The sequence below is a fragment of the Falco naumanni genome, chromosome 9 (assembly GCF_017639655.2).
Source record: "Falco naumanni isolate bFalNau1 chromosome 9, bFalNau1.pat, whole genome shotgun sequence".
Classification (NCBI taxonomy): domain Eukaryota; kingdom Metazoa; phylum Chordata; class Aves; order Falconiformes; family Falconidae; genus Falco; species Falco naumanni.
In genome coordinates, this window is record NC_054062.1 from 1,591,436 (window position 1) to 1,614,224 (window position 22,789).

General features: G+C 56.8%; 1 protein-coding gene across 1 annotated transcript in view; it reads left to right on the forward strand.

Moving 5' to 3' along the window:
- Window positions 1-22,789, forward strand: part of MEGF9 (multiple EGF like domains 9) — a 76,152-nt gene that overhangs the window by 20,635 nt on the left and 32,728 nt on the right. Inside the window, exon 2 of the mRNA XM_040606590.1 lies at window positions 4,466-4,521. Coding sequence (XP_040462524.1) covers window positions 4,466-4,521 — 56 coding nt within the window. The remainder of the gene's footprint in view (window positions 1-4,465; window positions 4,522-22,789) is intronic.

Below are 22,789 nucleotides of genomic sequence, written 5' to 3' on the forward strand. Positions count from 1 at the left end.
GAGGGAGGGATGCTCGGCACTGCAGTGATGGGTCTGTGCAGGGCTCACACCGAAAGCGGTCAGCCAAAGGTGGTTTTAAAGCAACATAATGATTTCGGAGACATGTACAAGGGTAAATTCTGCGTGAGCACAGTGTACGAGGCAACTGGGCCCCAGAGGAGGAGGAATTTGTCATCTCAGGGGCTCGGCGATGCTGCAGATCCAAGGGGGGGGCTCCTGGCCTCTGCCCACCAAGCCCCACCACCAGCAGCCCTGTGCCCGCAGAGACAGCTCTCCAGGCTCTGCTTTTAATTCACTCGCTTTCATTTATATTCAAATCAGAGGATAAATGTAGGCAGTGCGTGCACTTCAGCTGAGGCAAGGCTGCCGTTTCAGAACAACCACAAAGAAGGTGTGTTATTTTTAAAATACATGGAGAAAGAGATGAAGATGCAGAGCTCTGCACTCTAACTGCCATCTTCTCATTGCTAACACTGGCTTGGTCATGGAAACAGAAAGATTTTTAAAAATTATTTGCTTCCCATCACACATGCTGTTCACTTGGCTCCAGCGGTCAAAATAAAGCCGTGACTTCTGCTTGTGCGTTCAGTCAGCTCCTGCATGTCATTCACGGCTTCATAGGGACGGTCCTGGGGATTTTTACTCTCAACCACTCTTTATTAGATGATTCAAACAAATGATAAATATGATGTGGAATAATGAAAATATTCACTGAGGAAGTGCAGCCTAAAGGATATCTCCATCTCCCTCCAGCTGGGGCAATGCTTGACAGGGCTCTGCAGAGGGAGTGGAGGGCAGCTCCTCGGGGGCAAGCCCTGCAAAGATCCGCTGGTGCGGGCTCTTAAATGAAGGTGGAACAGTTTCCAGCACTGTGTACAGGTCGGACTCACAGGCTGGGCAGCCTGATAAAGCATGTGGGGTCTCACTAACAATCCTTTGCACTTAAGAGCATAATTTTGCCCTAGAAGAAGGTCCTGACATGCTCAAAACTGACAGTGCCCTTTTTCTGCGTGCTTTTGAAGCAGCCGTGCACTAACACCTACACGCACTGGCCAGGCTGCGACTTCACTTCGCTCCTTGGTCCCCGCGGCAGATTCGTGCAGTCCCATCGTGTCTGGGCTCTGCGTACCCCGAAGCACATGGCTCTGCCAGAATGCACTTAATGCACATTGACTTAACGGGAGTTGTGTAGCAAAATGCTGCTGGGTGCTTTGAAAACTAAGTCTGCGGAGAGGATTCATTACTCCTGTACTGCAATTAATGCTAATAATTAAAAAGAAAAAGCTTTTGTCTCGTGAGCTATACTGGGTGTCAGAATTAACATCTTATTGAATTATCAAAGCTTTCAAGCAGTGGGTGGTGGAGAGTGGCTTGGGGCTTGCAAATAGGTCAGAGAAAGAGCTGGCTGCTAAATATCTGATGGAAACCTTCCACTGGGGAAGAAAATCTTGCTGATTTGATGAAATAGGAACAATTCTGGGGAGGATGTCGATACCCTTAAAACTTACTAAAGAAGCAGGCATGGAGGCTGGGCTGCCTGCTTGTGGCCCGGGCTGTCAGTCCTCCTTGTTCCCGGAGGATCCATCCTGCTCAGACGTGTGTTTCTCACCTTCTCATTGCAAAAGGGCAACATAAGAAGAAGGGAGGCAGGAGCGTGCCGGTGGCGCGGTGCCAGCGCAGATCTGCTCCGTGCCCTGGGCATCCCCGGCTTGATGCCTTTGAAAGCAGCCAGTGGATTTTTGGGTGCTTGTTTTTTCGGGGTGCGGTGCTCGGGGCTGTGGAGCACTTGCAACTCTATTTGACATCAACAGGGGGAGCGGCGAGTCCTGCTGGAGCTGTCCCTGTGCAGGGCCCGGGACATGCCACCGCATCCTCCATCCTTCCCCCGGCACCTTCCACAGCGTCTCTCCAGCCGGGGTCCGGCCCTCGCCCAGCCCCTGCACCGCGGACTGGCAGCCTTGGGGGCTGGCGGGGATCTCCACCGACGTAGGCACTCACCCCTCGGGGTTCTTACCCCTGCTGCCACCGGGCCGTGGCATCACCACGAAGGCTCTGGGTTGCGTGCCCCCAGCGTGGCAGAGACAGTCTATTTTTGCAGCTCTTTGTAACGAATCTCCTGGTAAATCAGCACCGACATAAGCAGCTGGGCAGGAGTCTCTGGCTTTGCGTGTGACCCCCACCTCCAACAGTGGCCAGTCCCCTTTCACGGGTCCTGCTCGGATGGGGATGCCCCAAGGATGTCTGACCCAGGCAGGATCTTCCCGCGAAAAGCCATGACACGCTTAACCGCTCCTCCCAAGCAGAGAGGAAGAACACGATGTATCAGAAACGGGAGGAAGAGATTGGGCACCCTGGGCTGTGCAGGCTCCTGTGCCGCTGTGGGGACCAGCCCCGAGCTGGCAGGTGGGCGCAGGGTCCATCCTTTGGCTGCCGAGGCTGCATTACTTTTATCCAAAACTGAGGGGTTTCTTTGTTCTGGACAACTCTTTCCTCAGCAGTTGTTCCTCTGTGTGGCTTCTTCCTTCCCGCTCCAGCAGACCCTGTGCGAATCGCTGGAGGAGAGCCTTGGTTGGCAAAACACCGTTCCTCCTTGCCATCTGCAGTCCCCTGACCGGAGGGTCCCGCTGGGGAGGGAGAGGCTGGCAACCATTGTGAAAAGCAAATCTCAGGTGGGTTTGTCTCACTGGGGGAAATGGCGCAGCATAGTTGCTGGGGAATAATATTTATATTATTATGCAGGAATAAAGTCCCATTTATTTCTGAGAAGGGGATGGGTATGGGGGAAGAGCAGTGAGTTATTGCAGAATAATCAGCCCACAGCAGCTACGCCGGGCAGCGCTCCCTGTGCAGGCAGCCCCTAAACACCGCGTGGGGGGACTTGTAGCCAGAGCTGTGCGGTGGGTGAAGGTGGGGCTGGCTGGTCCCCAGGGGACACTCCTCAGCATCCCCAGGAGCCACTCGTCAGCCCCTCGGCTGGCAGTGCCATGCACTGACCCATCACGCCCCCGTGCTCCACACCTTCCCGCAGCAGGATGCGCAGGGATGGCTGCTGCCCGTACGGCTCCGTATGGCCCAGCCGGCAGCTCCGGCGCATCCCGGCGTGCGGCCACGTGCCGCTGTGTCGATCCGAGCGGCGTTGGCCCCGCCAGGGCCGGTGACACACGCCTGCGCCGGGCTCCGCCGCGCGTCAACCAGTGATCGCCCAGTTGGGTACCATAAATAATTAATATCTGTGTCACCGTGCTTCCTCCCCCGCCGCGCCGCCGACCGCTCCTCCGGGTCAAGGGGCTTTGGTCAAGGTCATTGCCGTGCCCGGCCCCAGCAGGACCAGGGGCGGGGGGCAGCCCCCGGGCACTCCCCCCGGGCTCATTGTCCTCACGGCCGGTGCCCGGGGCGCGTCCCCGCCGCTGGGAAACGGGCCGGCCCCGCGGATGCGCAGCACAAAGGGGAGCGGCGCTGCCGCGGGCGTGGGGACGGGAGGTGGGCAGGGGGGGCTGCCGGGGGGGTCGCGCCGCGGGGCGGTGACACCCCCCGACCTGCCGGGCCCCTGCACAGACTGCACCGGTGCGGGGAGGGAGCGTGACAGCCCCCTTTGTGTCCCGCTGCGCATCCCGGCGCCTTCCTCATTGTTTTGTGAAACTGGAGGGGGGGAGCGGAGGGGGGGCCTTTAATATTTAAAATAAAAATAATAAAAATAATGAAAATAGAGAAATATTGAAAACGAGTGAGCAGAGCGGCAGCGGGCGCAGACAGACGAGGCGGCGGGGGCGCCCCTGCCTGCTTCCCCCGCGCTGCCGGGGCGCTGGGGGGCTCGGGGGCGCTGCCCCCCGCCCGCACAATGCCGCACCGCCCCGCCCCGCCGCCAGGGGCCGCCCCCACCGCGCCCCGCCCCCTCCCCCGCGCTGCCCCGCCCCCGCCGGGCGCCGATTGGCCGCGCCGCGCCCCGAGAGTTACAAAGTTGCCGTCAGGTGGGGCGGGCGCGGCGCTGATTGGCCGCGGCGGGCGCAGGGCGGGGCGGGCGCGGCGCTGTCAGCCGGGGCGCGGCGGGAGCCGCCTGCGGGGCGCTCGGGGCGGCAGCGGCGCGGCATGGCCGGCTGAGGGGGCGGGAGCCGCCGCCGCCCGGCGCCGCTGCCCGGCCGCTCTAGCAGGGTGACGGAGCGCCGCGGTGGCTGAGGGACGGGAGCGGGGATGAATGAATGAATGGCGGAGCGCCGCGCCGCAGCATGAGGCGCCGGCCGAGGACCGCGCCCGGGCTCGCCCTGTTCTGCCTCGCCGCCCTCTTGGCCGCCGCCGCCGGGCTGCCCCCCAGCGCCGCGCCGCCTCCCGAGCCCGGCAGCGGCAGCGGCGGCCCCGCCGAGGGCGGCCCCGGCCCGGCGCCGCCCGGCCGGCCCCGCGGCTCCGCCGCGCCCGCCCGGGGCAGCCCCCCGCCGCCGCCCCCGGAGGAGGAGGAGGAGGAGGAGGAGGCGGCGGTGGCGGCGGAGGAAGAGGAGGAGACGGCGGCCGCGGGCAGCGGCCCCGCAGGTGAGAGGCCCACGCGTGTCCGGGACGGGGGTGGGGACGGGTGGGCAGCGGGGCCACGGGCTCTGGCGGGAGGCGGGACGGGGCTGCCCGCCCCCCCCCCCCCCCCCCCCCCCCCCCGCCGGGCGGACAATGGCAAGGAGAGGGGCACAGGGGGCGGCGGCTCCTCAGGACCCCCGAACGGGACAGGGACCCCCCGCGGCATCCCACGTCGCGGGCCGGGGCCGGGTGGGCTGTGCGGGGGTGCCCAGGCCGTGCCCGCTCCGGGCCGGTGGCCTCACAGGCGTTACCGGCGGTTTTGGGGAGCAGCGGGGGGGCGGTGCTGGCCCTGGCCCCCCAGAGCATCCTTCAGCCAGCAGCCGTCCCCGGCGCTGGGTGCTGTCCACGGAGCAGTGACAGCCGCGTCCCTCCCGTCACCGTTGCATCGAGCATCCCGGGTGGTACCCGAGTGGTACCCGGCTCTGCAGGCACCGCAGCATCCCCCGCATCCCACCTCCGCGGGCCGGCAGCAGAAGGGGGCTGCTGCCGCCTGGGTGCTGCTGGAGCCCACGCCGGGACCTGCCCGTGACAGTGGGGTCGCAGCTCAGTGGGTGCTGGGGGACGCCCCCGCCAGCATGGAACCCCATGGGCATGCGGGGGCTGAGAGGAGCTCCGGGCTGTCTCTGCTCTGGGGGCCGTGCTCCCGGGCACAGCCTGCTCCAGGCCCCCTCCTGCCCCTGTTGGGGTCGGAGGGTCATGCGGAGTTGAGGGGAGCGCTATGGCTGTGGGAATAAAGGGGATTGTTGAGGAAAAGCATGAGACGGTGAGGGATGGCCGGGGGGGCTGCACTTCCAGGTGCAGCTCTTGCTGGCTGAAGCGCTGAGTGATGGAGCTGGTCACTGGCTGCACTGGGAGGTGAAAACACTGACGGTCTCCAAAGCGGAGACTCTGGTTTACTTATAGGTTAAGCAGACAACTGCTGGAGTCCATGGATGGAGCTTTGCCCACTTATTTTACCGGAGAACTCTGCTTCACTTGACTTTTCCGAAGCTTTATATTCAGAGACGTGCAAATGCTAGAGCGCCGATTCTTTCCTTTTTTTTTGTATTTATTTTTTCTCTTGTCTGGAAGATGTTTGGTTTAAATGTGTTGAGCTTCCTCTGGAGTGAAAGGGATATATTCTGCTGTTCTGGTAGCTTTAGCAGTCTGAAGAAGTAGATTAATCAACCTGTTGTATTTGGCTAGAAATATAATCAGCTGAAGATCTGGAGTCTCTTGTTTTCAGACTTCAGTTCCTTTTTTTTTTCCATTGAGGTTTCTGTCTTTACTTTCTCCGGAAGAGACAGAATGGTTTAAGATTAGGAATTGCTGATAAAGACAGGAGGGGTTGAGTTTTCTTAAAGCGAAAGCAATTTTCTGTCGGGCTGCGGTCGGATGCCCTCAGCTCGGCAGCTCAGTGGGCACGTGCAGCACGGTGTGACCCCTGGGCGCCGAGCAGGGGACACATGTACCCACCCCCAGTTGCGTCCAGCACCTCTTTCCCTGTCTGACCTTGTGTGTTGTGGTTCTTTCTGTCTGTGTCGGAAAGCATCACCTTGCCCATCATGGGCTCCTGTGGTTTTACCAAGAGCATCCCCCTGGTACGGGCCAAGTGACAAGTGTCATGTGAGGGTATTGCAGGGCACGAGGTGACTGGTTCAGCCATGGCTTTGGGATGCTCTCAGATGCTCGTGTGTGATGCTCACATAACGTGATCTTTATGCCTTCTGCCGCAGGAGGTGTCAGGGATGTGAGTTGAGAGGTTTTGTGTCAAATCCCAGCGCTGCCACCATCCCCCCGTGGGCTGTCCTCACCTCTACATTTCAGATCTCGCTTGGGAAATGGCAGCACTGACGATGAGAACTCCTCCTCACCGTCTCTGGGTGTGCTGAGTTTTTATTGCAGAGGCCAGCATCACCCTTTGAAGTTTTAAAGTGCTAATTATTAATGGCTACAGCCGCTTGATCTCAAAATTGCTCTCCGGTGCCTTTACGCTGTGGTGGTGGCCAGGGTAGGAACGCATGGGCAGGTTCTGCCTTCCCAAACGGAGGAATTAGTAATTCGTTAGCATGGCAGGTTGAGATGGACCCCGGCTGATGGAGGATTGGTGGCACGTTTGTGGGTCGGGTGGGTTTTGGGGCACCGGGGGGGGGTGTGTGAGGCGGCAGCAGGGGGAGGTGCTGGGCTGGGTAGCATCCCCCTGTGTGATGCAGGAGCTTGGGTGGGTGGCACGGCTGTGGGCGTGGGAGCTGGTCTCTAGGTTTTGGGGGGGCTTTTCTGTGCTGCCCTGCCTGCCCATGTCGCTGGAGTCCTGCGCAGAGGTTCGCTTTCAAAGCGTGTGGGGTACCGAAGGCACAGCAAAGCCAGTGGGCACCACGGGTTCAGCCAAAACCTGCCTTTTGCTTTAATGCAAGCATGTTTTCAGTGTTACTTTTTCAATTCAATAGGTAATTAATCCATTATATGCTTTACTGCATGAAACAAATGGGCCTCATCTCATGCACGTTACTAGAAAGGGTTCCTTTAGTTCTGATGGCGTTCTTACTGGTAAGAAATCGGTGTGAGAGTCCTTGCATTCAGCATTTGTTCAGTGCTACCAAGATTTAAAATCTGACTTCAATGCATTTTTCTCATTCTGATTTAAGAAGCACTTCAGCTATCACCCAGCTGCCTGCTTGCTCCACTCTCGTTCTCTTCCCTTTCCTGGTTTCACGATGTTTATTTTTCTTTCCAAGCCTGTGATCATGTTAAAATCCCGGATTTTGTTTTTAAGAGAAGTAAATTGCTAATCCTCATGTTTGTGGAGACAAGCTTAGAAGTATCCCCTGCCTTATCACCAAAGCCTCTAACACCCGCCGTGGAGACTCTGCCTCTCCCTTTTATACGCAATAGTCTGTTTTAAAGCAAAAGCTGGGGCTTTGCCGGGGCAGCCGACTTAGGGATGCTGCTGGAGCAGACGCGGCCGCTGTGGCCGGTAGAGTCCGGGTTGGATTTTCCCTGCCGAAGGAACAAAACTCCTCTATTCCACCCATTTCTGCCTGGCCGTGTGGAACAGCGTGGGGCTCCTTGAAGGACACTTTGTTCTGACTCCGCCAGCCCCACGCATGGCGGGTGGGTGGGCTGCAGAGCCCCGACCTCCCTGCGTGCTGCAGCGGGGTGGGCAGCAGGGCTGCACCCAGACCCCGCGGACGGGCTTCTTTGGAGCGTACAAAGTGTTTCGGCACTTGAAAGCCATTGCCCCTCTCCTGCCCGCAGTGCCCGTTGTGCTCCACCCGCCTTCCTGGGTCCCCAGCCTGTCCCTGGCTCTGGCTCCTCACCTTTGCGCCTCCCGGGAGGGGACAACCAGCCTCTTCTGCTGCTGCCGCGGGGCAGGAAGCGCAGGTGGCCGGCGGCTCAAGCAGTTAGCCACAGGAAGGTGGCCATGCCGCTGCGGAAATGAGCCACAGCTGAGTCAGAGCGTGCAGTGATGCTGCTGGGTCCCCAGCCTCCGGCACGGGGCCATCTCTCACTGGGATGCTCCCAGCCCAGGTGGAGGAGCCCCGGCAGGTGGTGGCTGGCATTAGCTGGTGGGTTTTGCTTGTGAAGAGGAGCCTGGCAATTCCCTGGGGGCAATGAGGGGCACCCTGGCTAATTGGCTGGGCAAGGGGAGGCAGCGGGGTGAGGAGCAGACCTGGTTGGGAGTGCTGGCTTCACTTCATCCCCCGGCTGGGATGGCGGGGGAAGGGTTTTGCTTTTGCACAGGGTGCGTTGGAGAAAGGTCCCTGCACCCTGTGCGTGCAAGAGGCACTGTGGGGGCAGGTCCCGCGGGGAGTCCCTAGAGCTCCATCAGTATTGTCGTAGGGAAAGACTTTGGTCCAAGCCACGGAGCCATCAACAGCCAGACGCTGCCACGCTGGGGCTGTGCTCTTTGAGGGGCTGGGAGCTCTCAGATCCCCAGCACAACAGAAATGGCCAAGTTGCCAAAGGCAGTTTCAGGACATCTTGCCAGTGCTGGCCCCTTCTGCAGCTCTGGCGATTCCTTCACTCTTCCCATCCAGCCACAGCACCCTTCGGTGGAGGTCTTCCCACCCAAGTTTGCCCTGTGATCAGCGTGACATTTCCAGGGGTGCATGTAAACGTTCAGTGCCCGTGCAGCTGGTTGGGTTTCCAAGGCTGGGGCTGAGCAGTAGGTGAGACTAAATGTTTGCAGTGGCCTTTGGCAGCCTTAAAAATCTCCATCTCCTCAGGTGCAAGCGCAGGTCCTGCCCTTGGGCGCCGGGCTCGTACGCAGGTACCTGCCCCCATGCCCTGCTCTGCCTCTGACCCGGCGGGGGGGAGCCGGGGCTGTCCTGCTGCTCGTCGCTTGGGAAGGCAGCTTAAGCTTTCCTTGTTGGAGGGCTCAGGGTTGTGTTCAATGTGGTTACTGAGATAGCTTGCTTTCAATATGTCAGCAGGATTTAATTTTTTTTTTTTTAAAGAAATGGAAATTAAGTTACAGGCGTGAAGGCTGAGAATAAGGAAGATGGTCTTGTTACTTGGGATCAGTACGGGAGCAGCTGGGGCAGAGTGCTTCTTTTTTCAATCAAGTAATAAATTGTGGGGTTTGCATCTTTGAGCTTAAAATAAAAGGATGTTGCCCACAGCAGAAAATGTCACTCCCTTGCCTTCCTCCCTGCCTCCACGCTCCCATCTGAGTCATTCTTGAATCAGATGCATCCAACTGTCCTGACTCAAGATTTTGAGATTTTTGGACTTAGCGATGCTCATGAAAATCAGGATATTTCTGGGAAGATATACAGAGCATCCGAGGTCTCACTTCTTAGCTTTCCTCTGCAGGGAACAGTGCTGGGATTTTGCTTTCTTCCTTTGAAATGATAGCAAACATCATCACATCACTAAGCTGCCACCTGGAAAATACCGTATGTAAAACAGGACCGCTACTGTGGGGTGTGTTGAAGTTATTTATCTGGCTGCTCTTGGTGGTAATACCCAAACAGCAGCCTGCGGGGAGGCGAAGCTGCTGAAACGCTGAATGAAGTGGTTTGCCTGAAGCTGTGCGGTGGGCACGATGTGTCCCGGCCCCATCTGCCGATGCCGGTGGTCCTTGGAAGCGCCGCAGGGGTGGCTGCGGTCCCAGGGCTGGGGCAGCACCCAGCGGTGGGGGTGCCGGCATGTGGCCGGGGGGAGCCGTGTGACACAGGCTGGGGTTTGCCCGGGGTACAGATGTGGTGCCTCTGCAAACAGCTGGGAGATGGAAGGGTGGGCTTCCTGGCCAGGGGCTGCTTTGGCCCCGGAGCATCCTTAGTGCTGCCTGCAGGTGCCTGAAGGGCAGGTGCCCGGTGACAGGACAAGGGGCAACGGGCACAAACTGCAGCAAGGGAGGTTCCATCTCAGTACGAGGAAAAATACATCAAAAATTTCCTCAATATGAGGAAAAATGGGCTATGCCGAGGTGTAACCTCAGGGGGTGAAAAACCCCATCCCAGAGGGGACCGTGGTCCTCGTGCTGCTCCAGTGCAGCCCTAGAGATGGCTGCAGCACCTTGGGGGTGTACCTGGATGGGTGGTGGGGAGGGTGGGCATCCCGGCTGTCCCCACGGGTGAGCGGCATGAGGACAGGGACGTGCAGGGCTTCCCGTGGCTGCGGGCAGGGAAGCACAGAACAAGCCGCCCCCGAGGAACAGAGGCCCCGGACACGAGTCTGCTGAAGTCAGGGGAAAGATTTCAGAGGTTTTTTGACAAGAGCCTGTGGCCTATAAATACACAGGGCTAAGTCATTGTGCCGCTGCGGAGCTAACGCCAGCTGACTGTCAGGAAGCGCTGCTGCAGATCCGAGGTGCTGGCTGGTGCTTCCAAGAAGCAGCCAAGATCCCAGCAGTGGTGTGATGCATCTGCTATCACTAGAAATAAACTCGTGCCTGTGCTGGGTGCTGAAGGCAGGAATTTCTTTTGCAGCCGTCTGGCTGGAAGGGAAGGCTCCTGTACCTCTGACAAGCATAAAATAAAAGAACAAAAAGACCAAAAAAGAAGTGAAGGAGCTGGATTGCTGTGCAAGCAGCTAGACAGCACCTGAGACTCTGCTGAGCTCTTAAATGAGGTTGCAGAAGGGGCTTGGACTTGCTTCAGAGGTGCTGGAAACCCACTGGCTCCGCTGCCCCGGCTCATGCTGCGTGGCTGCGCTCACCAGGGCTGCCTTGTGCAGCGAGGCATCGCGGGCTGCGAGCGGGGGGGGGGTGGGGGGGCACAGTCTGGCACTTTATAATTGGTTGGGGATATTAATGTGTTTTATGAGCTACAGGCTAGATTGCAATCTAGCCATCTGCCCTGCCTTGGGGGGTCGTGTGTTTCCACCACCCCAGGAGAACAGAGCCAGTTGCAATTCAGTCTCATTAAACTGGCTGAAAACCAGGATTTCTGGTTCACAGGAAATTATTTGATTTTTTTTTTTTTTAATTTGACTTTTGGGTTGGTCAGACTGAACTGAAATGGCTGTTCTTGCTTTGCTTCTGCTTCCAGTAAGCTTGAGGGTCCTGCGCCTTGTGGCTGCCCCGTCAGAGCGATGTCCTTGCTGGGCTTGGAGCTAAACCCGTCCCCAGCATGGAGCTGGGGCTGCCGGGTCCCTGCCGGGGGAAACTCTTCCGAAACTCCGACAGGGCTTGTCTGGAAGGGTCTTTTATTGGCTTAAAGCTTGTCAGTCTGGAAGCATTTTGAACAAGACATTCTGGACTTGGAATAATTGAACCTCATTTGTTTGGAAGGGACTTTTCCCCCCTAATTCAGTCAGAAGCTTCCTGACAGTGCCGGTCCTGGCTCCTCCGCCGCCGCCTCTCCTGGAGGAGCCGTGGAGGATGTCACCTCTTTTTGTGGGGTCACTTGCTCCCCCCATGGCTCCCCTCCCTGCTTCTTCACAGCCAGGGATGCTGGGAAAGTGGTCCAGCTTCTCCTACATCCCAGCCCGCTGGGGTCCCGCAGCTGAGCGGTGCGGGGCAGCCTGGCTGTCTCCCTTTGTTTTCATCATCTATTTCATAAAGGCACGGAATACGGGGGGATGCTCGGCTCACGTGGTTTCTCTGGATTGCGCCTAGCTGCCTGCGAAGAATAGGCCGTCTAAACACGCTGCCGGAGCGTTAATCGGCTGGGGATGGTTTGAGCTGCCCAAAGCGGCTCTTTTGTTGGAGGCTGAATTCCTCCTTTGGCTGATGCTCCATCCGGATCTTCCCATGCAAAATTCCTATCGCCCTTCGTCACACAAAATGCAGCAGGGTTGGGATGCTGGACAGCCTGCCAGCCCTCGTGTTTGGCAAGAGCTTTGCTCAACCTCCTTCAGGACTGTCATTCCCCCTTTCTGGAAAATATTTTTGGGGTCTCTGCTCACCCTTCATACGCACACAGGTCCTATTTCAGTAAGTGGAGAGCTTCCCCAGAGCTATGTGGACTGATGTGAAGCCTTAGTTTGGTTTTGTGCTGCTTAAAGTATGATTTTTTTTTTTCTGAACACCTGCTGTATGAATTAAAATTTGCCTTGTAAATGTAACCGATTCAGAGTCTGAGCATGAGAGATGGGCGTTTGCTTATTGCCTGGAAAAAGAAAAAAGCAAAACCTCGAAGGTTTTTCTCTCCAGGCAGCTCGGCCTTGAAACCAGAGAGAATCCCAAGTCATGCTCTTTACTATTTTGAATTTGGTTGCCCCTTGTCCTTATAAATAAGCCACCAGAAACATGACAAGGCAAGCATCTTCTGCTATTTATAGCTCGTACTGTTCCACATGCCTGTTTTAAAAATCAGCCAGCTAAATGGCTCTGCAGCCTTTCAGCAAAAGGCTTAATGCCCCAGGCGCCCTCCCGGCGTGGATGGTGTGTGTATGGGCTGCTGGAGCTGAGCCCTCACCCCGCGCAGGCAGGATGGTTTCTTCAGCAGGGACACTTCTCCCAGGCAAGGGGAGCCCACCCGGTGCTGCCTGACTCTGGGGAACGGGCTGGTTCAGCCTAGAGCCCCCCTGGTTCGCCCCCGAGCCAGCCATTTGTCCCCCAGCCCTGGCGTGGGACTGGTGCCACTGGGGATGCTCCCAGCCGGGCTGGTCCTCCCACACTTCTGCCGCACCTTGGCTTTTCAGGGGGTTCAGCACTAGACTAGATAGACGTTGATATTCCCCAAGCTTTTTTTCTAAAAAAATTAAGTAAATTTTGAAGCTGTGTTAACCCTTTACTTATTTTCTTTGTGGCATCACCTCTGTGTAATTAAGAGGCTGCCAGTAGCCTTTACCTGTTTAACTGGTCATGCCACTTCTCAGATGAATCTTTCTTCCTGGCAGATCATACGGCCAGTTTTCAGGCAGCTTTACTCTATTTTGACTGACTGGCTGACGGTATTACTGATAGTGCTGCTTGGGCTCCTTTGATCCTGTATTATTTATGGAAATGATGGCATATAACTCTGTGTAGCTGATTAATGCTGCATGTATTTTTAATGTGCTAGTTCTACTGTTTGATCTGTGCTAAATGATTATTCTCTGATGTGTTCCTGGGTTCGTTTTGGTTCCTTATGAAAAGGATAGTGAAATGGGCTGTTTGTTTTGTTGTCTTTTATTTTTTTTTCCCAGTGGTCTCATCTTGTGCTGGCTTTTAAGCTTTCACAGATCGTTTTCCCAAGCATGGCTCTGCCGCTATCACGTGGGGCATTTACACTTCATTGCTATTAATTTGAGAGTTTCATTGGTGACATTACTCTAAATTCATGGCTCCGTGTGCAGTAGTTTGAAGTTTCGGGAAGATACAAGGTGGCAAAACAGCCGTTTAGGTCACGCATAATCCTTCAACTGCTGAACCCCAGCTTGGCTGTGACTCGGGTCCAGCAACACCTGAATGAGAAAGAAACCCATCTAAATTGGAGGGGGTATAATTAATATTTTCTGTGGCCTGTCACAGGATGGTTGGGACTGGTCGATATTAAGAAAATGATGTTAATTGCCAGGGAGGTGTGTGCTCTACCCGCAGCTTCCTCCTGGGTGGCGTGAACTGTGGCTGTGGCTGGGGAGGGACCGGTGGGCGAAGGCGATGTTTCATCCCGGGAAATACCCACCGCATCCCGTGGTGCAGCCCGTGGCATGCACGGCATGCGCAGTGCTCCTGGTGCTGCCACTGGGGAGGGAGCCTGATGTCCTTCATCCCTCCTCCAAAATCCTTCCCCATCACTAGACAGCAGGGTGGAGACCAGGAGGTCATTCCAGGAGGGCCATCTGTGAGCTGGAGGATCAGCATTTCCCCTCCCCAGGGGCAAAGTGGATTTTTTTAATATATTTTTTATTATTATTATTTTTCCCCCTGCCTTTTAGAACACCTGCTGGTTTTCATGGTACAGGCAAGGGCTGTCTCCTAAGCCCTGCCAGCACCCAGCGCCTGGCCAGACACCTTCTCCCTGGGCGCACCGTGCTCCAGCAGTAGCAGGTTTGCGAGGAAGCTTTCACGAACGGCGCTGTGAAGATGCAAAGCAATGCTAGCTGAAAACCTTTACAGGAAGGCTTTTTTCCCCTCCTCTGAACAGGGCTTTCTGTCAAAATCAGCAAAATGCGCATCCTTCTGCAAAGATCCATTTTCCTTTAATGGGCTTTTCCATTGAAAACAGTTTAAACTTGACGTTTTGTTCCTTCCCTCCAAATATTTCAAAGGTCCTTGGTCTATGAAAAAACTTCAATAATTCTGTTTTCCTCCTGCCCTCTATTTCAACAGAGATATATATATAAATATATATATATAAATACACATATTGTAATATATATCATTTTAGTATATATATATTTATGGTATGTGTGTACTTTTTCACACTCTAGGCTATAACTCTTGCCTCTTGTAACCAGCATCAAAACAAATGTTCTAGCCTGTTTTTTCTGGTGTTCTTCCCCTGCCCCAGAACGGAGCCGTGCCAGCCTGAGCATTGCAAGGAACCGGTGGTTTGGGGGAAAATCAGGTGGGATGCAGCGCATCGGGCACCTAGGGAGCAGGCAGGATTTTTGGATATGGCTCCTACATGCCGATAGCTTCCCTGAAACACATCTCGATTGCAGAGGCATGAGTAATGGGGCAGAGGCGTCCCCACCTTCGCCGTGCCGGGTGTTTATGTGCTTGGCTGGATGGGGAAAGCGGGCACGGTGCCTTGCGCGACACCCGGGCAGAGGCTGAGGGGGGCGTCTCCGGGCGCCCCTTCCTACCCCAGACCGCAGCCTGAGGGGTGTGTGGAGCTGGGCTGGGATGCAGTTGGGACCCCAGGATATCCAGAGAAGGTGGACAGTCTGCTGCAGATTGTTCAGCAAACCAAAAGGGTTGTTGAATCGGAGTGGAGCACGCCAACCTGTCGGCTCTTGCCTGGGCTGGGTGTTTGCTCGCTCTGTGCCAGCACTGGAGATGTCTTTGCCGGAGCCTTCCCAGCTCACGCTCTGCCCTTCTCTGCCGTGGCCAGTTGGGTTTCTTCCCAGTCCCAGAGCTTGAGGAAGGATCGGGTGGGATTTGCCTTGGTTTTAAGCTCCCTGGGTGACCTGGACACAAGCGCAGCCCCCCCATAGCCCAGCACTCCCCTCTCCACGGAAGACGGCGTGGTGTCATGGTCTGCCTTGCAGGGTTTTCCAGCAACACCCCAGCTCCCGGGCAGGCCCGGGGGTCCCCCCGTTTGGGGTAGGGGCGCCGCTGGGCACATGGCATCGCTGTGTCTTGCAGAGCATCCCCTCCGCTGTGGGGCCAGCTGGCGCGGGGAGCAGATGGGGAGGTGGAGCCGGGCTGCTCCGCCGGGTTTCAGGCTACGATAAAGCGAAGTGACGTAGAAAACTAAATACCTGTTATCGGAGAAAAGCAAACAGAGCCTCCACCTGCCTGCAGCCTTTCTCCCTTCAAGGGCAGGCTGCACGCCTGGCATGTAGCTCCCTATAAAAGATGTTTTATTATTAATGTGCTTGCTTTGGCTTGGCTGTGTGGTTGAGAAATCCAAGCTTGACTCCAGATAATGAATGACGAACATTTGTCTGGACTTAACTATTTTATTCTGAGCATTTTTTTTTCCTCCTGGAAGTTTACAGTAAGTTGTCGACAGCGTGCCCTCTGACATGGATTAGTGCTGACGCCTCGCAGTTGGATCTTCCCATCCTCTTCACATCTTGGTTGTTTCTTTTCTAGGGAGGCTTTTGTGCATGTCTAATCCATTTAAAATGAAAAGTAAACAAGAAATGGACTGATCTCTGTAGGGGCAGTCTGGTACAAGGACAGTGCTGGCTTCCCTGCAGAAGGCACGAGCCTAGGGGTGGGATGGGGGGAGTGACGGTCCTGCTGTGCCCAGCACCCCAGTTTGGTGTCACCAATTTTTGGTTTACAGACCCCTTAAAAGCTTTCCAGCAGGTGCGTAGATGGCGAGATCAAGCTTATGGGCTGGGGAATCGATGCCTGCTTCTCCCTGCTCCACCACCCATAGATTGTGACCCCTCTTGGGGACCTCCCTGGTGTCCCCTGTCAGGTACATGCATGAGCGAGGTGGCCCTCGCCTCAGCGCTGGCCCCGCTCCCACCCGTGTGGTGTGATGCCAGGTACACACCGAACGGTGTGCGGCGTGGGGCACGGGGAGCGGAGCCCCCGCTTGTGCTGGGGTTGTCGGGCACCTGCCGCTCCCTGCGCTCAGGGGGACTGTGGGTGCCCCTTTGCGGGTGGGGCTGGGTGCTCTTTGCGCAGGGTTTCTCTTCGGCAGCAGAGCTGGGGGAACAGGAGGCACCGCTCCAGCTCCTGCGCTGCCAAACCAGGCGTTATAAAGCCCCCCAAACCCGGGAAATGGTGGGCACAGACATGCCAAGAAGCCTCTCCTAGTGGACCCGCTGGCTGCGGAGGGAGCTCTGTGGCTTTGAGCATCGGTTTGACTTGGGGTCAGGCTTGGTTTTGCCTCTGCCGAGGTGATGCTGTCCCGGCCGCGAGGTGCGAGTGGTGCGGTGCTCTGACCCTGCACGGCGGCGGTTGGGTTCAGCATCTTGGCTCAGACTTGGGTTTAACTTGGTGGCTAAGCTGTGGGTGAGAAGAGAGAGCTGCACAGGGTGCCTGGAAGCTGCCTCCAGCCTTCCTGTCACGCTTTTAAGGGTTTTGCCTATTTGAAGAGGATTTGGCTGTTGTGTGGGGCAGGGCTGTTACCTGCCGCACTCCACCGGGTGGCCGGTATTTGTTGTGGAGGTTTTGGAGAACTGGTTTAGACTTTAAGCCACCGTTTGTTCGTGGCTGCTGAACTTGTGCTGTTTAATGGAAACATTTTCCTTTTGAAGGTGAGCTATTGCTGGAAATAAATCCAGGCAATATCTCGTGGCCGAGGCAGGAGCCAGGACCGGACGGAGCTGCAGCGTCCGTCAGTGTGGGCAGCAGCGCGGTGACTAAAGAGGGAGAAATGAAAAGCCAATGTGCAGCCCTGGCTGAAGTCAGTAACCTGCTGCGGGGCTGGGGGAGTTAAAGCAAAGGTGAGCGGGAGGGGGGGGGTGGCAGCTGCCCAGAAAAGCCCCTGTGGGTGGGCTCTGCCCCCGCTCTGTGTGCGGGGGGGGGGGGAGTTACGTGCCGTCGCTGCAGTTGGTGGGGAAGGGTTTAGGGTAGAGCTGAGGTGCACCCAGGTGTCCTGTGCCACTCTCTGCTCCTGCTCAGCAGGTCTCCCACCGATGACAGCAGATCTGCTGCAGTTCCCTGGTTCCAGTGATAAGCGACGACTTTCTCTGCCCAGGTGTCTTTCCATGACGTGCCCTGGCCCGTATCAGTTCCCTCTTTGAAAGCTCAACTTCTCCTCTGTGGATTTGCCAGCAAATTTTGTCTCCTTGTGCTATCTGCAACCCGGTTCAGCTGGTGCTGGGTGAAAGCAAATTGAAACAAGTTCTCAGAGTGGGAATTGAAGTCACTGGGTGCGAGCTGGAGATAAACGCGTCACCGTGTCCCATGCGAAGTGCAGCAGGGCAAGCACAAGGCTGCATTAGAAAATAAGGGAATAAAACTTAAAGCAGGAAACCTCTTTCCAGCTTGGAAGGCGTTTTCCTTGCTCTGTCCCAGCAGCTCTCCCTGCTTGCAGCACGCCGTAACTTACAACTCCCTGTCTGGCAAGGGTTACGGTAACTCCAAGTTAGCCCGTAGCACTATGTCATCATAACCTGGAAACAGGACCCAAACGGCAAAACCTGCCCGAAACCAGTTGTGATTACTCATGCTTCGTGCTATCCCTCTGCCCCGCTGGAGTTTCTGCTATGGTAGTTCCCCTTGTTAAGCAAGGAGACAAAACACCTATTGAACTTGGAACCAAGCTCGGAAGCGATGAGGGAACCGGGACTCGCTGGCTTCAGACTATGGAAAGGTTTTCTTCTCTTCAAGCCCCCTCTCCTTTCCCCTGCGCAGCCTTTAAACTGAATGGCAGAGGAAGAAAGGTATTTTGCTGTTTGTGATGAAAAAAGTCTGCCTTTAAATATGCTTGTTTAGAGTATGGGAAAATAAAACAGGTGTATTGGGAATGAATCCTGTGATGCTTGGGCTTTGCTTCACCTCCAAGCTTGAAAATGCAATGAGCCGAGATGGACTGGGGTCTTAGCTCAGGCCCTGTAAAGCTTCTTTTTATTTTAACACTTTCAGTGAGCATTTATTAGCTCTGTGGCTTGCAGAAGCCTTTGGTAATGGGTCTGTCCCTTTGCTCCTCTGGTGGAGGACCTGGATCTTAAAAGGAGCTGCCCAGGGCACCTGCTGCCGTCACTGGCGAGAGTTTTCATTCCAGATTTTCTCCACAGGCTTAAATACAAAGTAGCCTGAAACCCTCCAAAGCAAGTCTGCCTCTTCTTTCTCCTTAAGAAAAGCAAAAAAAGTTGTAAAGATGCCTCATGCTGCCTGCACACAGGGCTGCGTGCAGTGGGCCCCCTGCCCCGTGTCTGCAGAGAGCATCACCCCGTGCTGAAAAGCCGAGGAGGCGTGTGCGGCCCCTTTGGCAATGTTGTCGTGAAGGGATTGCAGGGGGCTGCAGCTCCCCTCGTCGCCGGCTTCTGTTCATCTTAACTGCCCTGGGCAGGAGGGCTCGCCCGTGCGTTATCCAGTGACACGGGGGGGAGACAAGTCTGCCCGGTCCCGTGGTCCGTGGGGTGCATTGGAGGAGCAGGTCCTGCCCCGAGGTGGGGCTCAGGGTCTGACCTTGCCGCTTCTCTTGCACTTGGTCCATCGTCCTCTGCTTGTGGATGTCCCAGCTCCCTTGGAATGCCCCTTGTCTTGGGGGATAATTAGAGCATGTGAAAAACCCTCCTGTTGGCTCTGAGAGCGGCTCGGGCGTGACACGTGCGCTGCCTCGAAGGGTGAGGACCGTCCCCAGAGGCCGTGTGCCCCAGAGCTGCCCGGTGGCCTGGCAGCCGCCCTGGGAACATTTGCTGCGCCCAGGAGATGCACAGTGGTCCTCTGCCCCCCCCGCGCCGGGGAGCCTGCGCTTCCTGGCATTTCCGTATGGAATTACGGATTGGTTGTACACCTGTGCCGTTGCTGGTGGTGTCTCCGCACTCTTCTTCTGTCTTGCCTCCTGGTGTACAAGTGACTGCTTCAAGAGGCAGGAAGGAAAGCATGGCTTCTTACCACATCCACCCTGCGCCGGGCCGAGCTTGGGTGACTGCCCCACGTCATGGTGAGGGGAAGCTGCAGCTCCTGTACGCTGGCGGAACTCCCACTTACGCCATGGTTACACCTGGTGTAATGAAATTGGGTTATGTCTTCACTACCAAAAAAAAAGATGCATTTTGCAGTGAGATCGGCCGTGTGTGTTTTCCACCTCACCAGGAAACCTCCCAAGAGGTCCAAGCTCAGGAGCTTGTGCCGTGATGGACGTGCCGTGACGGACGTGCGTGAAGGGATGCAGGCTGGCATAGTCACCGGCAGCTCCCTGCCCGGCACAGGTTTCAGCCGCAGCAGCTGATGGCGCCGAGGCAGCTGTGTTAGCAGCTATTCTATGATTTCTGTGCTAAGCAAAAAATGGCTTTAGAGCAGCCTGAACTTGGCCATTCCCCTTTCTTCTGAAAGGCAGCGTGAGCCCACCCGTGGACCTGGGGCAGCGGTGGCCTGGGACACCAAACCCTGCTCGCCTGCACCCCAAAGCTCTTGGGGTGGGTGGTTCAGCGGGTGCTCAGCACTGAGCTGGGCTCGGGGTGGTCTGGAAGGAGGAGGTTGGAGGTTGCATCTGTTCCTGCCAAAGCTGAATCTGACCCTGAGGAGTTAATTGTGGTGACTGAGAAGTGGAGTTACTGCATCTGCGGCACTGTCAGCCCGCAAGGTCCGCAGGGGAAAAGGCTCTGGAAGGCGGCACGCCTTGCAGCAGTGTATTTTGTTTTTAAGTAACTTAATTGTGTCAGACAAACGTGCATGCAGGAGTCAGCTCCTGTGGTGGGGCAGATTGGTTCCTTGCAGGCTGGACAAAGTCCCTGCTTTGCAGCCGGTGCAGCTTCCCTGGGAGCAGAGCCCGGGCAGCCCGGCATGGGATGAACAAGCAACAACCCCAGTTTGTGTAAGAAAGCTCTCGGATAAGGAGGGGGAGGCCAGCCCCGGCTTTGGTCGTGGTGCAGATGTAGATCGCTGCTCAGATGTTCAAAACTTGTGTATTTTGGGTCCTGCATGGCCACCTGCGTGAAGGTTTGCCTTCATGGATGGCACTTGGCAGTAAGAAGGTCCCCTCCTCTACTGGAGTCATCTAGAGCAAGGACAGCGGTGGTGGTGTAAGGAGCTACCACTGCCTCTTCTCCATCCTCTGCTGGGGGGCCCTGCTTCACCGCAGGATGCCTGTTAGGTGCTTGGGGTGGCTGCGGCCACCATCCTGGCTGGCAGCTGATGGATGGGAGCTCGTTAAGATGCTTTTAATGAGGTGGAGCCCTTGGGAGCCTCGGCTGAGGACGCCCGAGTGCTTTGCGCTGGTTTGTACCAGCCATCCACAAGCGGCTGCGTCGGTGACAACCAATGAATGCCAGGAGGCAGCGGCTGGAGGGCGAAGCTCTCCCGCACAGCCTGGCACCGCACCGGTGTCGTCGGGGCCCCAGCAGCCAGCGTGGTGGGCGCCGGGGCTGCGCGGCGTGCCAGGCGCTGGGCTGAGCCTTCCGCAGCGCTGGGCCGGCCAGCGGGCAGGCGGCTCCGGGCAGGGTTGTCTTCGCAGGGGTGGAAGATGGGTGTCGCAGCACTGCTTCCCTTTCATCCCTCCCACCAGCTGGCTGGCTTTTGCTTTTGCGTTTTATATCCTGCTCTTTGCTTTTATATTCTGTCATCGTTAGCTTTGGCGCGTTCAGCTGCTCTATTCCCTGCCACTTGCCTTCCAGCAGCACCAGTTGCAATGCTGGAGGAGCCACGCAGTAGCCCCAGCGTAGCGCCCTGTTGCTGTTACCCCTTTGTAGCAGTGTGTGCGTCGGGTGCCGCTTGGGGCCCTGCAGACACAGTGAGCTGGGTCTGCTGATCCCTAGGCAAAGGGGTGGAGGGGAGCTCTGAAGCTCCACACCTGGCTGTTACTGCTGGGGAGCCTGGGCAAGGTGTTAGGGGCGTGCTGATGCTGGGGGGGGGCCAAGCTGCTCAGGAGAGACATCTGCAACGGCTTATCCAGGGAGCAGGAGGAGGAGGAGGAGGAGGGTGACGGTGCAGGCAGTGCTGCTGGAGCATCTGCTCGCAGCCAGGCAGCCGCAGGGGCAGGTGTGCCGCTGCCCACCCGCCGCTGCCCACCCGCCGCTGCCCACCCGCCGTCCGGCCGCAGCGGGGCGAGTGGGTGCTCCCGCGTGCATCAGGAGCAGAAAGACTTTGCAACAAGTCTGAGCAGCAGTCCCGGCTGTTATTTAACAAGGGGTTTCGCCGTGCCCTCCCTGAGGTGGCACCCCGAGGAGCCTGCAGCTTGTCGCTGAGCGAGGGGGATGCACGAGTCCCTTTGCTTCACTTCGCTTGGGGTGGCGCGGTGTTTCCCCCCAGGATGTCACAGCACGTCAGCACGTCCCGGGGCTGTACGGAGGCATCTTGCGAAAGATTTGGACATTCAGTGCAGAGAAGCATCTAAAAATTTCTGGCTTTTGAAAACTGAGGAAGGAATCGGGTACGTCCCTGGGGCCGGGGCGACCCTCCTCCTGCACAGCTCTGAGCCTGGGCTGCTGTCACCTGCCCGTTTGTTTCGGCGTGGGCGCCGTGTGGGGCTCTAACTGATTTATACCTGTGTTGAGGGAAAGGAGAAAGGTCAGTTCTTTAAATATGGAAAGTTTCAGGCTTAACAAGGCCCTTACTAGCCTTCTGTTTGAAGATCTATAGTCACAGTAGTGTCTTGGCTTGGGCATTGCTGCTCTACGTGAAATGCAAATGTAGCTGGGCAGTTTCCCCCTTCTCTTGCTCCAGCTACATCTGGGCCAAAACTTACGGAGCGAGGGACTTGTCCCGGGCAGCGCGGTTGGTCCCTGGGCTCCCCGGCGGAGCAGGGTCCGTGACCAGGAGGGCTTGGCTCCCCCGTTTCTCTCGGCTGTAGAAGCGGGAGCAAATCCCCCGAAGCAAGGAGCGGTGTCACTGCCACCTCCGGGTGGGTGGCTGCGGTGGCCTGGGAGATGCTCCCCTGGATGCCCGTGCAGAACCCTGGCTTCCCAGACCGCTGAGTGGCGAGGGCAGAGCTTCCCCATCGTAGCCGCCCAGTGCACCCCAGCCCTGCCCAGCAGGGTCCCCCCGGGGGTCCTGCATTGCGGCTGTGCTTCTGCAATAGGAAAGCAGCAGCAGCGAAGGCAAAGGGACCCGGGGTTTCACGTATGTGTAAGCCTGTGCAGGAGCCTGGAGCTGGGCTGGAGGAGCCAGCCCGAGCTACAACCCACCACCTTCCCTCGCCCGGGCAAGTACCAGCCCTGGTGCGTGCGGGGAGCTGTGCCGGGAGGGGGGGAGCGACAGAAGGGGGCTTCATCCGAGCTCACCCTCCAGCTCATCTCCTAACCTCCGCTTTCTCGTTGGTTGTTCGTGCAACGCAACTTTATAGCCCAAACACAAACGGTTGAAAGGACGATTCTTGCTCAGGGCTTTTCTCCATAGCGCCTTTAAAGCTCTTGTATAAATCGATGCGTTCGTTCATTAGCTGCAATTACCCAAAGCACTGAGCAAAGTTTGTGATTTTAATTACTTTTTGCAGGGATCTGAGGGCACGGAGTCTTCAACAGATGATTATATTTCATATTATTCATGCAGCTTTTTTTAATCCCTTTCTCTGCTAGGGCATGGTTGATAGATACTAAAATTGAAGTCTGCTAATAAATTCCCAGCCCTGTCCCATGTGAGGTG